The sequence below is a fragment of the Conger conger genome, chromosome 6 (assembly GCF_963514075.1).
Source record: "Conger conger chromosome 6, fConCon1.1, whole genome shotgun sequence".
In the NCBI taxonomy this organism is placed as follows: domain Eukaryota; kingdom Metazoa; phylum Chordata; class Actinopteri; order Anguilliformes; family Congridae; genus Conger; species Conger conger.
In genome coordinates, this window is record NC_083765.1 from 34386215 (window position 1) to 34401065 (window position 14851).

At 44.9% G+C, this 14851-nt stretch overlaps 1 protein-coding gene across 3 annotated transcripts; it reads right to left on the bottom strand.

Annotated features, from left to right (window-relative positions):
- Nucleotides 1-575: 575 nt before the first annotated feature.
- nutf2 (nuclear transport factor 2) lies at nt 576-14112 on the bottom strand. Of its 3 annotated transcripts, none has more exons than XM_061246357.1 (5): nt 13977-14112; nt 8137-8258; nt 7365-7436; nt 5957-6055; nt 576-2463 (listed from the first exon to the last, which is right to left on the bottom strand). In XM_061246357.1, exons 2-5 carry the CDS (start codon nt 8233-8235, stop codon nt 2350-2352), a joined length of 384 nt encoding a protein of 127 aa, XP_061102341.1. In that variant the 5' UTR covers nt 8236-8258; nt 13977-14112; the 3' UTR covers nt 576-2349. The 3 variants fall into 3 exon arrangements, with proteins under 3 accessions (XP_061102341.1, XP_061102342.1, XP_061102344.1); XM_061246358.1 differs by lacking the exon at nt 13977-14112 and adding an exon at nt 13652-13765; XM_061246360.1 differs by lacking the exon at nt 5957-6055.
- Between the last annotated feature and the right edge of the window lie 739 nt (nt 14113-14851).

Below are 14851 nucleotides of genomic sequence, written 5' to 3' on the forward strand. Positions count from 1 at the left end.
TGCCAACAGGACAATGACCCAAAGCACATGGTAAGAGCTACCAAGGAATGGATTAAACAAGGAGATCAGTATTCTGGAATTCCTTAGCCAAAGCAAACTTAAATCCCATTTAATCTGTGGAATGACCTGGAAATTGCTGTCAACCAATGCCCTCTGTTGAAGTTGGCAGAGTTGGAGTAAATTTGCATGGACAAATGGGCAAACACTTAAAAATATAAATGTGCAAAGCACATACAGACATACCAGAGAAGGCTTGGAGCTGTAATTGCTGCCTCTGTACAAGGTATTAAACACATTTGTAAATGAGAAATGACTTTTATTTTTGAAAATAAAAAAAGTTGAACAAAAACAAATACTGTTCCATGTGTTGAATCTAATGTGTGGATAAAACAATTAATGTGCCTTAATTCAGAGTGGGGGTTGGTTCCTTCTGTTCTTACTTGCATCAGATACACACATGAAACAGTGTACCAGGTAGATTATATACAGGGGACCAGCAACAAAGCACAATTTCCCACTCTTTTCCCAGTCTCCTGCATCTCCAAACAGGGGAAATTGACACACTGAATCAGGCATTTCTTTGAACACTTTTATTTCCTTCCATGGTGTACTGAGCAGCAGAAACACTACAAAAAGAGGCAGTAACAGAAACCACTCGCACGGTTTTGATACAATGAAGTATGGATATTCCATGCCCACTCACCCATGAACTGCAGTGCGGACACAGCATTGAGAACCAGTACAGTGCATTAAGAGTGTCTTCATTTGTCACTAGTATAATCATACAGTAAGAAAGAGGAAAAAACTCCAGTAATTTGGAGGAAACAGGTGAACCCCTGGCAGTATAATGATTGTGGTGCCAAAGAGAGGCCCCGTAAGTCTTTAAAAATATACCAGACTCTGAATTGGGGCAGGTACCGGTGGGATTGTGTCAGTTGAGAATGAGCTAGGGGTTCATTACTCAAGAATCTATCCAGTAGTAGCCGCCTCCAAAAATAAGCCGAAAAAAAAGGTAAGAGGTTGAGTTATGGGAGAGTGGGCAACGATTACGGAGTCGATAGAACTGAGGGAGGGGGGAGGCCGAAAATTGAATAAAATCACCACAAACTGCCTTCAGAGCTTCTCGGGGCTGCCACCCATTGGTAATTCATGTACACCCTCTGTCATTGGACGGTGGTTTTTGGAAGCCAATCAGTTCTGAAAGCAGCAGTCAGTGGCAGAAGAGCATAGTGTCTCTAGGTCCCACCTCTGGAACATTTCATGACATCATAAAAGATACGGCTATCATAAGATCTCTGGATATACAAACCTCAGACTCAACATTCCAGTCCATTATGACTATGCAAAAAAAAACACAACTGATCAGGTTATGGAGCTTTTTGGCAGGAACATTTCTTTTTTTTGGATTATGTAGGTAAAGGAGTCCAATCATGCAGTCTAATCGAGCCGAGACACATTAAACAAGACCCATTTGGCTCTAGAACAGCAGTTTCCAAACCTCTCTTTATGGCTTTACCAAAAAAGAGGTGCAACACAGCCAGAGCGCAAGTAAAAGTATTGCATTCTCCCCTGTGAGAAGTGAAATGGGTTCTAAAACAATTAATAAAACTTTGATTAAAAAGGGAGGGGGGGGTGGAAAAAGTAGACAAACCAGAGACAGACACTCAGAAAACAGAAGGAAGAATAAGATTCCACGATTAAGAAAAAGTCAATTTTATTGTGTATCGTGGCTTTGTAGTAATCCTGGGACAAAAGAGGAGAGGGGAAAGGGGATTGTAGGGTAGGAGGGGTTAATGATGTTTGATTCTTTGGATTGCTAGAGAACTGCCAATACATTTAAAATTAGACTTGAGAAAGAGAAGGAAAAACTGCTGTATCCTCAAAGGCATGCTGGTAACAACACACTGAACTAGGAGAAAAAACAGAACGATAAGGAAGGATAGGAGAACAAATGCAGGACCAAAATAAAAACAGAAAATAACACAAAGGTATGCAAGGTAAGTTTTTTTTTTTTTTCTTCCTCCCCCTGGCCTCTTCAAATGCAGCTATTCTGGATCCCCGACATAGGGTAGGGACAGCGTTGGGTCTGGTTCGACCTGCCGGCGCGGCTGCAGCGATTCAGCAGAGGGCCATGGATGCTTCCTGTCGCAAACGGGTGCATGTGCCTGCACCAGGGTCTTTCTGACGATTGGTTGGGTATGGTGAATGGCATTTTAGAATCTGGCATGGAGCAGGTTGATTCTCAATAGAGGTATGCATGGAGGGAGAGGGGGGTGAGGAGGGGTGGGACAGGGGGGCGTGGGGAGCGACATTCTCCTTCTCCCCGTATCCCACCTCCCATTAGTGCCTTTAGCCGAAGTTGTGTAATGCCAGCCGGAACATGTCATTGGTGCACACCCAAGCGTCGTTGATGTTTTTTAGGAGGAAGACCTGATGGAATCCCATGATGGCATCATCATCAGCCTGGAACAAAGGGGCAGAGGGTTAGTCTTGGGTAGCCCCTGCTCGGAATGAGCTGAGCTTCCAGCCAATCCCCGTTTATCCCTCCACCAGCGCAGTTGACACCAACCAGTAACAGGCTTCCCTCAGCATTTAAGGCAAAACATCGCAAGCCATAGCCTTAACACTGAACTAAGCTTAGCAATAATTGCTTTTCATGATCATCATCTGCATTTGGTTTTATTTGGCTGTATAACATGGCATACAGAGATTGGTTTCTGGCAGCCAAATGGACTACTAGATGCACAACTGGCACAAGAATGTATTCTAATCCTTACATCAGATAGGGTTGGGCAGCATCCAGATGTTCACACCGTCATTGAAAAGTACCACAGTATAAACTATAAAAATGTCAGATGCTTTTAGTTTTAGAAAATTCATAATGCACTGCACTTGCATAATCTATGTCATTGTAAACCATGGCATATTCTTGCAATTGTGCTACTAACTGTAATAAATAGTTACTTTATCTTGCCCTCCAGCATGCAAGTATGAGTTGCAGTGTGGCAAACCCAGGTCACTTCATCTGCAGTGACATGATCAACCTTGTGTTTTAGACCAAATGTGGTTATTGATATCCTCCACACTGCATATCGCTTGACAGACTTCAGAGGTGCAGGCTGCTTATAGCTGCAGGTTTGTGTTTTAAGCTCTGTATATTCCTGACAAATCTATCCATGCTTAGCTATATCCATTTTTAGGCTACCATATCTGTCCACTTGATCAGCTCACCCACATTATAGCACCGTTTCCATAAAAAAATCCCGTTATCACAATAAGAGGGGATTTACTCATTAGGGCTTCAATTAATCAGGTGAATGCAATTCCAGGGCTGAAGTTTTTATTCTGAAAACTCCATGCCTTCTAAAGTATCAAACTGCAGTTGTCCAGTTTGATGTCAGAATGAACATGGTTCATTTCCACCAAGAAGGAGAAGGCTACAAAAACTCAACATTTCAAACTACCCATTTCCACTCTCAGAAACAATTAGAAAATGGAAGATAAATGGAACAGTTGAAGTCAAGGCAAGGACCAAGAAAGATTTCAGATAGACTGGCCCAAGACCTGGGGAGAAATGCTCAGGAGAACCCACACATCACTGAAAAAGAGGGGGTCAGGTTCGTGGTCAGGTTCCAATATTAATTGTCATGGTTTTTGACCAGGGGTGCCCAAATTCTTGTGAGTTAGTGAAACGGTAAAGTTAAAATGTTAATTTTAAAACAAACAGGATGACAAACTCTAAATTGCACGTGAAAATCTGAAGTGATGCACTTCTGCAAGTCACCAACATCGGCCAATTACCGGATATAAATGCTACAACTTCTCACTTTGGTTTTCCCCCTATAGCTTAAAGCTTATGAAACAGTCGCAACCAAACCTTGGCCTCCATCTCATCACTTTACTCACATCTAATCTGCCAGCCAACAGGATCATTTGTAACGTATGAACAGTAATTCTTCCCCGCGTCAGTCGTCACGTGCATCACAATGTTATTTTCTCCAAACAGCAGCAGGACATTAGAAGATGTTTAATGGGACACATTAACACACACACTTGGGTCACAGTACTGAAATTACATGGTGGGTATTTTTATATACTGTGGTGTACGGTATTATCAGATATCGGCTCAACCCTAATTTCCTGCGCCGCGGCCGGTGTACGTTCCAGCGCGGACCACAGGAATGCAGGGGGAAGACAGGACTCGTGTGGATGAGCGTTAAGCTCTCAGCACCGGGGCTCTACATTCCTGCATGGCTGAGGCAAAGCACCGGGGAGAGAGACCACTCTGCCAGGCAGTCGCGCAGTGCACAGCAGCGCCTACTCTCCCCCCTCGTCATCCCAACGCGACCAAACTCATGCCGCCCAGCTCACACTCAAGGGGCGAGAGGTGACGAGGCTCGGATCAGCTGCCCGCCCCCTTCCCCTCCCGCCTGCCAGTACCCCTGGTCGTCCAAGAGACGAGGTTAACCTGCCTGTGACTAGGCCAAGCCGCAGTGCGTGTCAAGGGAAATTTGAGGCCACAACACACTGTAACATTGCTGTAGCCACGGTGCATGCCGAGGAAAAGGGAGAGTATCACAGTGAGCGATGTCACAGTGTGCTGTGCTTATTATTTATGCCCAATCATCTAATATTCTGCAAGAGGAATTTCACAGCCAGCCTGAAAATGGAGGCATATATAGAGGGCTTTTTTTGGAGTGCAGTGCACTTCAACTCCAAGTACAGTGTGTGGAAGAACTGGCAGGTTGACTGCCACACAGGGAGGAAAAAAAAAAGAAAAAAAAAAAAGATGAACCACTTATGTGCACTGACTGAGCAAGGGAATAAGGGAAAGTAAAGCTTGCCCTGAAAAAAAGGCTGGAGAGCAGCGATTTGCGTGACCCAGTACCCACTCCTGCCCAAGCCGAGGTCACCCACGCAGAAAGGGGGTCCTTACTGGCCGGCAGAGAGGTGGGGGCCGCGTGTCAGTGGTTGTGCAGGGCTAGCCTGAAGATCTCGTTGGTGCACACCCACGCAGGCTTGTAGCATTTCAACATGAAGGTCTGATGGAAGCCCAGGATGGGGTTATCGTCCGCCTGGGCACGTGGCGAGAGACACAACTCTGAAAAACTGTCTGGAGACGCTCAGCACTGATCTGACCCCACAGCGGACACAGTGGACACACAGGTTTCCCTGTCAAGTTTATCCCTGCTCCTCTTCAGCCATTTTTCAGCATTTCATTTGTTGAGTTACAGCCAGATCACATCTAATGGGTGGCATTTATATAGCGCCTTTATCCACAGCGCAGTACAATTGATGCTTCTCATTCACCCATTCATACACACACACACAGCGATTGGCTGCCATGCATTACATTACATTTTAGTCATTTGGCAGATGCTTTTAATCCAAAGCGATTTAGAAGTGCATAGGTTCTTCCACAGGTTAAAAGCATCAAATCCAAAACTAGTCAAATGCAAAGCATCAACCAGCTCGTCAGGAGCATTTGGGGGTTAGGTGTCTAGCTCAGGGACACTGACACACCCAGGGCGGGATCAAACCGGCAACCCTCCGACTGCTCTTACCGCCTGAGCCAATGTCGCCCACTACTTGAGCCAATTCTTTTGAAGCAGACCTCATTCTGGCGACATATTAAAGCTTGGTGTACCCAATTTTTTCTGAAATTATACATTTCAAAATGAACATACATAAACATTAAATGTCTTTTTCCCTTGTGGCAAATCAGAATGCAACAATCCTCTTGGTCTTCTGCCCCAGGCCTCACTCCAGACAGATGAACAGACGCCTGGCCAAAGCCTACAGAGCAGACAGCTCTCTAACACTGCCATGCCCCAATAACCGCTGTCCCTCAGCTCACTCCTCAGGCTTTACCCAAAGCAAGACTGGTCATGAAACGCATCGGAGACGGGAGGAAAAGGGAGGGAGGGAGGGAGGGGGCAGAGGGAGAGAGACTTACTTTTAGTTGTCCTACTACCATACTGAGTATGCAGCTGTCAGGAGTGGGCTGGTGGTCCTGTGCAGTTATGCTGTGAGCAATTTTCGAGAAGGGAAGGCTCTGCCAAAAGACAGAAAAAAAAATGGAGCGGGGAAAAAAAACAATTAAGTGATTTTTCTTGGTTCCTGCGACCCCGGACTGTGTCCAGAGCTGGGCTACAGGACACGGCAAGAGAAACAATCCCCCTCTTCTAGGCATGCTGCAAAGGCCACTTCCCAAACCAATGACACGTGCACACCAAACGCTGGCACCCTTGGAAATGAGCAAACGGCTACAGGCTATACTCAGTGCCATGGTCATTCTAACTACTGAACACAGTGCAGGTGCCATCTTTTAAAAGGTCATAAAACAGCCAAGCGGGTGTCAATTCTGAGTCAACAGGGAAGAGACTCACTATAACAATCAGTCTACATCCTTATACATCTTCACTGTTAAAATGATTGTAAAGGCCAATTTCAGACTAAATTCTCCTTTCAAAATGTGCAAGCCTCTTCCACTACAGTCCATTAGACTCCTTTTGAACTTGTTTGTTTTTTTGCAATGCGTTCTGATTGGCAGTATATTCATTTTTGGTGTGAAATGTACACCCCAGTTACTGTAGGGTGCATGCAGCTCCTCCTCAGTTTGTCAGTGGGAGACACGGACATGACCCGATTACTGGATTTCTACAAAGAACAGTTCCTGCATTTTCCAACGCACCGTTCTTCACTCTCAGGGTTTAGTAACATTTAGTGCCGTAATAAATGTTACTAAATTGGCTCAGGAGGTAAGAGCAGTCGTCTGGCAGTTGGAGGGTTGCCGGTTTGATCCCGCCCTGGGTGTGTCAAAGTGTCCCCAAGCAAGACAAGAACTAATCCCCAGTTGCTCCTGACGACCAGGTTGGTGCCTTGCATGGCTGCCAATCGCCATCGGTGTGTGAGTGTGTGCGTGTGTGAATGAGAAGCATTAATTGTACTATATAAATGCCAATCATTCACCATTTACTAAGAGCAAATGTGAAAATGTTTATAAAGAACAGCCCCAGATAAGAGCTCTGAGGGCTCTGTTAGCCAGGAGGTGCAGCCCATGGCTCGTCTTTATTGGTCAACATTCCTACTTACCATATGTATGCATTTGATTTATCTGAATTAGAATTAGAATTAAATGACCAATTTCTGACATTTCTGATGCATAATACCAGTTACAAGTTCCTTTTCATCTCCAGTCCATGGACTACACAAATGTGAAATGAATCCGATGCATCTCAAATGGGTCACATAACAGCACCATCTAGAAAGACACTAGAGAGACACTGGATGCATCACAATACAACATAACAGAAATGTAAAACTTGCACATCTGAGAGAGAGGCAGAATCTCAATTACTTACAGAGAGCTTCTCGACAATTGCTGCTTTTCCCTGGAATTGCTGTCCCTCCCATGTAAGGCATGACGCATCGATCTGGAAAAGAAGAGCAGGAAGGCTGAGGATTACCCACATTAGGAACTGCATAATTATGGAATATTGAGGGTTTCACGGACTGCGCTACACCCTGACAGCAATTTTTATCCCTGAACATCTGCAGCAACAAGCGCAATTCAAACCTAAAACCTGGGGCTACCAGCTTGACAAAACAAAATCAACAGAGAAATGCACTTGAAGTGTCAGGGAATGGGAATTAAGAAATAACCAAATCTTGAACAACTGAAAAGATCAAATGTTATCTTTTTGCTTCGGTCCACTGCAGCATTAAATCAGGTGGTTGCTGGGATACATGGCCTCTACAGATCAAGGGCCCTCAGGAAGTGTTTTAGGAGGCCCCTGGAAGGCTTGGCAACTAGCATACACACTGGCCCCAATATGCCTCCCTGCTCCTCCAATACACTCAACTGCCAGCTAGTTTGGGGAGGAAAATTGGGCCCTTATCCTGTCATCTGTGGAAGCACTTTGCTTTTTAAGCATGGTTTCATGAAATGCAATCGCAGGGTTATCTTTAACATATTTCATTTTCTAAGATTAAAAAAAAATGTTTCAACTATATGAAAGAGTGAAAGAGTGAAAGATAGAGGCACATACATAGAGAAAAAGACAGACGGGGAGAGAGAAGACAAAGTATTAGGACATGCACTGTTGGGGAAAAGGTCTGCAGGCTGTGACTTACATATATTGCTCCGAGTTGGGACCTTTCTGTGTCAAACAGCTGGTAGTAATGCTGTACGAAGCTGGACCCTATCTGCTCCCAGATCGGCTTGTCACCCATTCTGATTCAGCCGGCAACAGCCACTGTTTGGAGAAAGGACAGAATATGACTATGCATAAAACATGTTCATTTCCTCTGCCAAGGTGGCAGGGGAGGCTAGGGCATCAGAGATGGCGGATTAAAAGAATGCGTGTCGGTGGGTCCCGTTTGTCCCAGTGCCAGCACCCTTGGCAAGCCCCCCCTTCCTGGCAGCAGGGTCCCGAACAAATATCACCGCTCCTCAACAGCAGCTGGTGTCCTACAACCAGCGAGTCAGCCAACCCCACCCGTCTTCAAGTGGAAATATTAAACCCCAAAGATGCTGATCCTGGATCAGTATCAACATTTTCACGCAGTGGCATGGGGTTATGATTAGCGGCGAGCAAGCTGATCTAGGAACATTGGTTGTTGGATGTCGATTGCCCCCCATAGGAGGACATGAGTATGAGTGGCTGTATCAATGGCACAGCTCGATTGAGGTCTTCAGTGGCTAGGGCTCAAATCCAGCCTTTGGCACATTGCAATTCGCCAGGTTTTCCACCTCATCATAAAGCAGCAGGGCAGAAGTTCTTAAGTGGCAAAATGACGGCGATGATTAGTGGGGTCATGTGATTTTGGGCCTGGCTGCAGCCTGCAGCCCGGTCTCACAGGACTCCAACATTAGAGCTGAAGATGGGATCTAAATCACACACCAGCGTCAGAGGCACACTCATAAACAAGTGTATATTGTCTAAAAACCACCCCTTACTTCATATCTTTTCCCAGCAAGAGAGAAATAAAGAGAAATAAAGTGTGCTGATACTCATTATAAAGGCACGGGGAGGAAAGGAACCGCCTACATGCGCCGCACACGGCTGTGCGCTAGCCCACTCCGTTCCTGCATGCTCCCTTCAGGAGAGGGGAGAGACTAGGAACAGGCAGCCGTGCATTTCTCACCATTTCCCCCAGTCTCTCACCAATTTGCACTTTCGACCTCAGGCAGCTGGGAGAGACGGATTAAACCCGGCTCCTGAGCAGACTGTCTGTGTGCCTCTCCCGCTCGTCTCTCCCAGCGGAGACAGGAGAGAGCACAGCCCACGTCCCTGCCGCCCACCTCTCCTCCCACGCTCGCTGGCCACACTCTTGCGCTGTGCCAGAGGGAGAGAGAGACGAGAGCTGAACTCTGCGGCGGCGAGACATCGGCGGGTCCCGATCAAACGTCCGGCCGACTGACCAGAGGCGACGCACGCACGCGCGAGCCGACCGCCGCAGGTTCTCTGCTCCTTTTCCGCAAGACGACAGGACGGCCGAGGCTCCACAAAGGAGCGGCTGCCGCCCGCGCTGAGACAGCGTGGACGCCCCAGAGACCAGACTGCAAACGGGGGAGTCACCAGGCAGCTCACTTTTAAATGAAAGCCCACCCAACCTCCAAACACGGGTAAAAGCCACTGCCGGTAATTTCACCAGGCTTACCACTGAATACACCAGGACTACATTTAACATTCAACGCTATAATTTGGCATACTAGCTTTCATCTGGTGTTGAATGAAAAGACTGACTCAAGGTAGGTTCAATTTCCTGATGTTTTGGAGTGGCCTGAGAATGTGGTCATCCTTCAGGCAAACTGGTTGTATTTGTATGTTAATTTCCAGTTCTTTACGTCCTGTCAAATGTGCACTCCAAAGATCGCCTCAGGCTCTCTGCAGGCCTGAAGGCCTCATTTACATTGTCAAACATATATGGAAAAAGGAGTCCACGGTGCAATAATCTAAGATGCCATGTACACTTTCATACAAGGCAAATAAGTACCAAGACTGCAAGTTCAGGTAGGAGATTCATATCATGCAGTGTCTGTAAATAAGGGAATATATTCTAGCTATTTGTGGAGATTGACTGCATAAAAGACCAACTGGGAGCTAAACCTATTAATTGACTCCTCTTTTCAGTATCAGACTGTACAACTGTTGCCATGAGGCACTGGTTCTGAAAATATACCTGACCCAATGTCAATGTTTTTTATAAAGACATTTAATAAATTAAGTCAAAACATTTTAACTGAGAGCAAGAGCCTTTTCTTGGTTTAGTCTTTATACTCTTTGGCTACACCAGCTCATGGCCAGTTTGAGCACTGCTTTTCCCCTTTCAAACTGCCATCTGAAATGTACTGATTTGTGTGTTAAGAGCGCCCTCGATGGCCCTATTTATTCCTGTATCCACAGAAGAGCTCAAAAGCTGACCAAAGACAAAACCTAACCTGATGCAGCAAAACAAGCAGCCGGTGACCAAACCGCAAATGATGCTGTACAATCCAGACAGGAAAACAACCACACCATTCAACCAATCATCATCTCTTCTGAAAGCATCAGTGGTCAAAAGGCAAACCTGTGCCCGTCCGGGAAAGAAACTCAGCGGCATTGCCCTGGTATCTCGGGGGCGAGATTGCTCAGGCGGTAAGAGCAGTTGTTTGGAAGTTGGAGGGTTGCCGGTTCGATCCTGCCCATGTGTGTCGAAGTGTGCCTGAGCAAGACAGCTAACTTTCAATTGCTCCTGACGAGCTGGTTGGCGCCTTGCGACCAATGCATTGCAGCCAATTGCCATTGGTGTGCAAGTGTGGATATGAATGGGTGAATGAGAAGCATCAATTGTACAGTGCTTTGGATAAAGGCGCTATATAAATGCAGACCATTTACTATGGCGTTCAGATGTTTGTTTGTTTTGTTTTTTTAATTAATTTTTTTTTTTTTAATTAGTGCGTTTGCTTTGAAGTAGGTGAAAATCTTTCCTTTCAAATCTGGTGCGAATGCTACCTGAAGCAGCCAACTTGCAAGTCAGTCACAGGTAGCAGAGTACTTTTTTTCAGGACTGTACCTACAGCATAGGAACTGCAATTTTAGATATTTGCAGACAAAAATATTTTTACAGATACTGTTGTAGTGCACAAACAAGACAATGGAATCTCTGGGTTCATGAGCCATGATGTCTCCAAACTTCCCCAGTTATATCAATCAGGTTAGACAAGTCACCTCCCACTGTATCGGAGCGAGTTTGCTTGCATCCAAAGCGTCAGAATAATTGGTCCGAACCATAGACTAGAAAAAACATGCACCGTGATGTCACCCACTGATTTTCCAAGAGCTTGTGAAAAGGCTTTTGAAACTGTGGAACTGCAGTTTTTGTTTAGCCATGCTGCACAAATTGGAGCCAGAGACTGTGCAGTAGGCGTTATAGGGTCATAATGACCGGGTTGGGCCCAGGTCATCGACTATGCGCATGATACAAACTCTCACTGATTCATCCACAAAATATTACAATATTGACCAATTGACACAAATCAGCAAATGGGGAGACAGAGAAAAATAAATAAATAAAATAAATTATTTTGAAAAAAAAAAAAAAAGATCTAATGCAACTACATGTTCTTGTGGGCAAAAATAAATAAATCAGACTGCGTATTTGGACCATATTGGTACCATTGACTTGAAACGGGTGGCTGAAAGACCTATACTATAGCAAACTACACTAGCACTAGTCAGGTCCCAACAACACCAGAAAGTGAGCTTTAAAAAACAAAGCCCATTTTTGGCCGCATGGTCAGGATGTATTTTATTGCAGTGTTTTGTTGTCTATAGAAACAAGAATGGCTGCATGTTACCCATCAAAAGGGAGGTCATTTTCCCTCTGAACACCAGAGACAGAGTAAGGGCTAGTTATAGAACCTGCAGTGTCAGGCATTTGAGCACCCTCCCCCCCCCCCCCCCCCAAAAAAAAAAATCTTTTCTGCACTCTCTCCTCTCCAATAGCAAATTAGTCCGCATCTGCAATATTTTCGTTTTAAAGAGCACAACTTCCAACTGACATCTTGGGACGTTTGGTCCCACATCTTGGCAGTCATCCAGGATGCTTTCTGATGATTCAACATGTTGAATCTTTGCAAGTAATTATCTTGGGAGCTCTGCAGACAAATTTCAGAACCATTGAAAAGGTAGCATTGCTTTACCTACCAAAAATAAGTAAGGATTTACCGGCAATTGTGCAAAGACTTCATTACAGACATACACACGCTCGGGTTCTTTGAGGGTGCTCAGCACATCCACTGGTCAAGATGGAATGACAAGAGATTGGTGCCCATTAGAACCCAATACAAGTCAGAATTTTATTCATGAAAATCGCTGAAACGGTTCATAATGCAAACTTTTTACTGAACGTGAACTGAATTGCTCCACAGTCGCTGTTGCGACAACTATGCGACTGGGACCACAGAATACGGGGTACAGGGAAGAAACTGAAAACTGTGAAAAAATGTGAACGTTAGGTAGTGTATGTGAATACAAATTCCAAGGAGTCAGGCTTAGCCTGTATAGCGCAAGTAAGTTTTGACGCCTCCTACCTGCACTACCAACGAACTAGGCACAGGAGAATTTCCTGACGGCGAACCCGAATACAATTTAACAAAAGGCTAAACCGAATAGCTCGTCAAGATCACAATGTTACAGTATCAATACTTGGAAGATGCAACTGCTCCCATCGGAGATCGTTGGATAGTGAACTATCTGGGATAGTAGTAAGTTAGCTACTACTGCATTAACGTTAGCTACGCGTCTAAAATATAAGGCAACTTAGTAGCCAAGTTAGTTGCAGTCATTCATTTTCTGCTGTGTGAATATCTGAAGACAACTCGCTAGATATTCATCCTAACTCGCTTGTGAGCAGCAACGCAGCCAATTACCTTGCAAGCTACCTTCCCATTTACATACGAAAACGAGGCTAGCTGACAATCTACCGTTGGACACCGAACCAGCCACTCGAACATTCCTAGCTACTAGGCTAGCTAACGTTAGTTGTAGGAATGAGCTAGCCGGCAGGCAACCAACTTAAGTTAGCTTAACTCCAGCTCATTTACTGAGCGAGTAAATGAGCTGAAGAAGTTTCCATGTTTGCTGGCAAATTACATGAGCTGCAGAACGCTAGCTAGCCAATATTATCACAACCCATACACTTTGTATCATGCAAAGTTGCCGAAGTTGAGATGGCTGCTAATCGTAAACATGCTGCGACTACTGGCTAGCCAGTCAGTGAGTAATGAGCACATTTCAGTAAGCGAAAAAACTTATTTGGGTGTGATCGACATGTCAGCGGCAGAGCTCTAACATTATGCCCCGGTTCACATAAAATGAACTAGGCTAACGTAGTAGAATAGCGATTAGTGGTAGCTCGCGAGGAACATTAACTTATAGCTAGCTAGCTGCCTCAAGCAAGTAGCCTAGCACTGGTTAATATGAAGATTATCTGTTCACTACGGTTTTGCGCTAGTAAACGTTAGCCATGCAGAAATAAACGATGCAAGTCAGCAACACTTATGAATCACGTTAGCGAGCTCGCTAGTTTTATTGGTAATGTTAGACAGTGGTGCTTATCTTACGCTAGCTAGCTAGCTAGATGGGATAGACTGCAAACTCACGAGCAACACGTGCTTTCGTTGCTTACTAAAAATATCCCTCAGTTGGATCTCCCGGACTGTGCGCAGCCAGCACTAGCTACGAGCGTTGCAGACAGTGGGGCCCAAAGTAAAGTCCCTTCTTTATATGCAGCTAGCTGGTTAGCTAGCTAGCTAACATAGGCGTGTCTAAGCACTTCTGCCAATGCCCTGCCTGTCAAAAAAATAATAATTTATCCAGTTTATTGTGAAACAATGACACCCAAAAAGTCAGAATGCTGACAATTACATTGCTGAGCAATAGTATTTCTTAAAATATAACTCGATATCGTTACAGGCGGCAACTTACCAAGCGCCCACAACAGCTACCCCCGTTTCCCAGTATGGCGATTTGTGAGCGCGGCTGAGTCGATCCGCCTGTCCCGCAAAGAGCATGCTCAGTACGCTGAGCCCGCGCTCTTGCATTGTGGGATCCGTAGTTTTTGATGTCTACCGTCTTTACTACTCTGTAAAGGCCCAAATTATTGCTTATTTATGTTCGACATCCAAGGCCTGCAAGGCCCAGACGACTTTCCAAGCATGTGTATTCACAAACATTTAACCTGAAATTAGAAAAAAATGAAATGGCGAAATGGCACATTTTGTAAAATTATTATTTAATTAAAAAGTTATCAACACAGACATATCACCCCATGTGGAAGAGTAATTACACCTTAAACATAATAAATGGTTGCATCACCTTTAGCAGCAATAACTGCAACCAAACAACCTAGAATGTGATATTATTCTTTAATATCGCACTATAATAATTTTAGCCCATTCTTCTTTGGAGGCTTCCAATTAATTCACACAAATTGGTAGGTTTTCAAGCATGCACTGCTCGTTTCTCATCCTGCCATTAAATCTCGATTATGGTCAGATTTTTAAAGAGCTGGGTTTCTTTCTTGGCTTCTTTTCAGCCATTCAGATGCAGACTTTCTTCTGCGCTTTGGGTAATTGTCTCTCAATAACCCAACTTCAGCTCAAGGACAGCTGACTGGACATTTTACTTCAGAATTTTCTGGTAGAGAACAGAATTCATGGTTCCTTCAATAATGGCAAGTCGCCCAGGTCCCAAGGTAACAAAGCATTCCCACACCATCACGCATCTGTCCATAGGACATTATCCCAAAAGGCATGGGGATCAAAGTGCTTTTTTGCAAATGTCAGATGAGCATACTACAT

Excerpts from the sequence above, each read along its gene's own strand:
- nutf2 (XM_061246357.1), bottom strand. The coding sequence starts at position 8,235 with ATGGGTGACAAGCCGATCTGGGAGCAGATAGGGTCCAGCTTCGTACAG. Across the intron at positions 7,437-8,136 it reads CCCAACTCGGAGCAATATAT|ATCGATGCGTCATGCCTTAC; the intron begins GTAAGTCACAGC and ends CTTCTTTTCCAG. Across the intron at positions 6,056-7,364 it reads CAATTGTCGAGAAGCTCTCT|AGCCTTCCCTTCTCGAAAAT; the intron begins GTAAGTAATTGA and ends GTCTTTTGGCAG.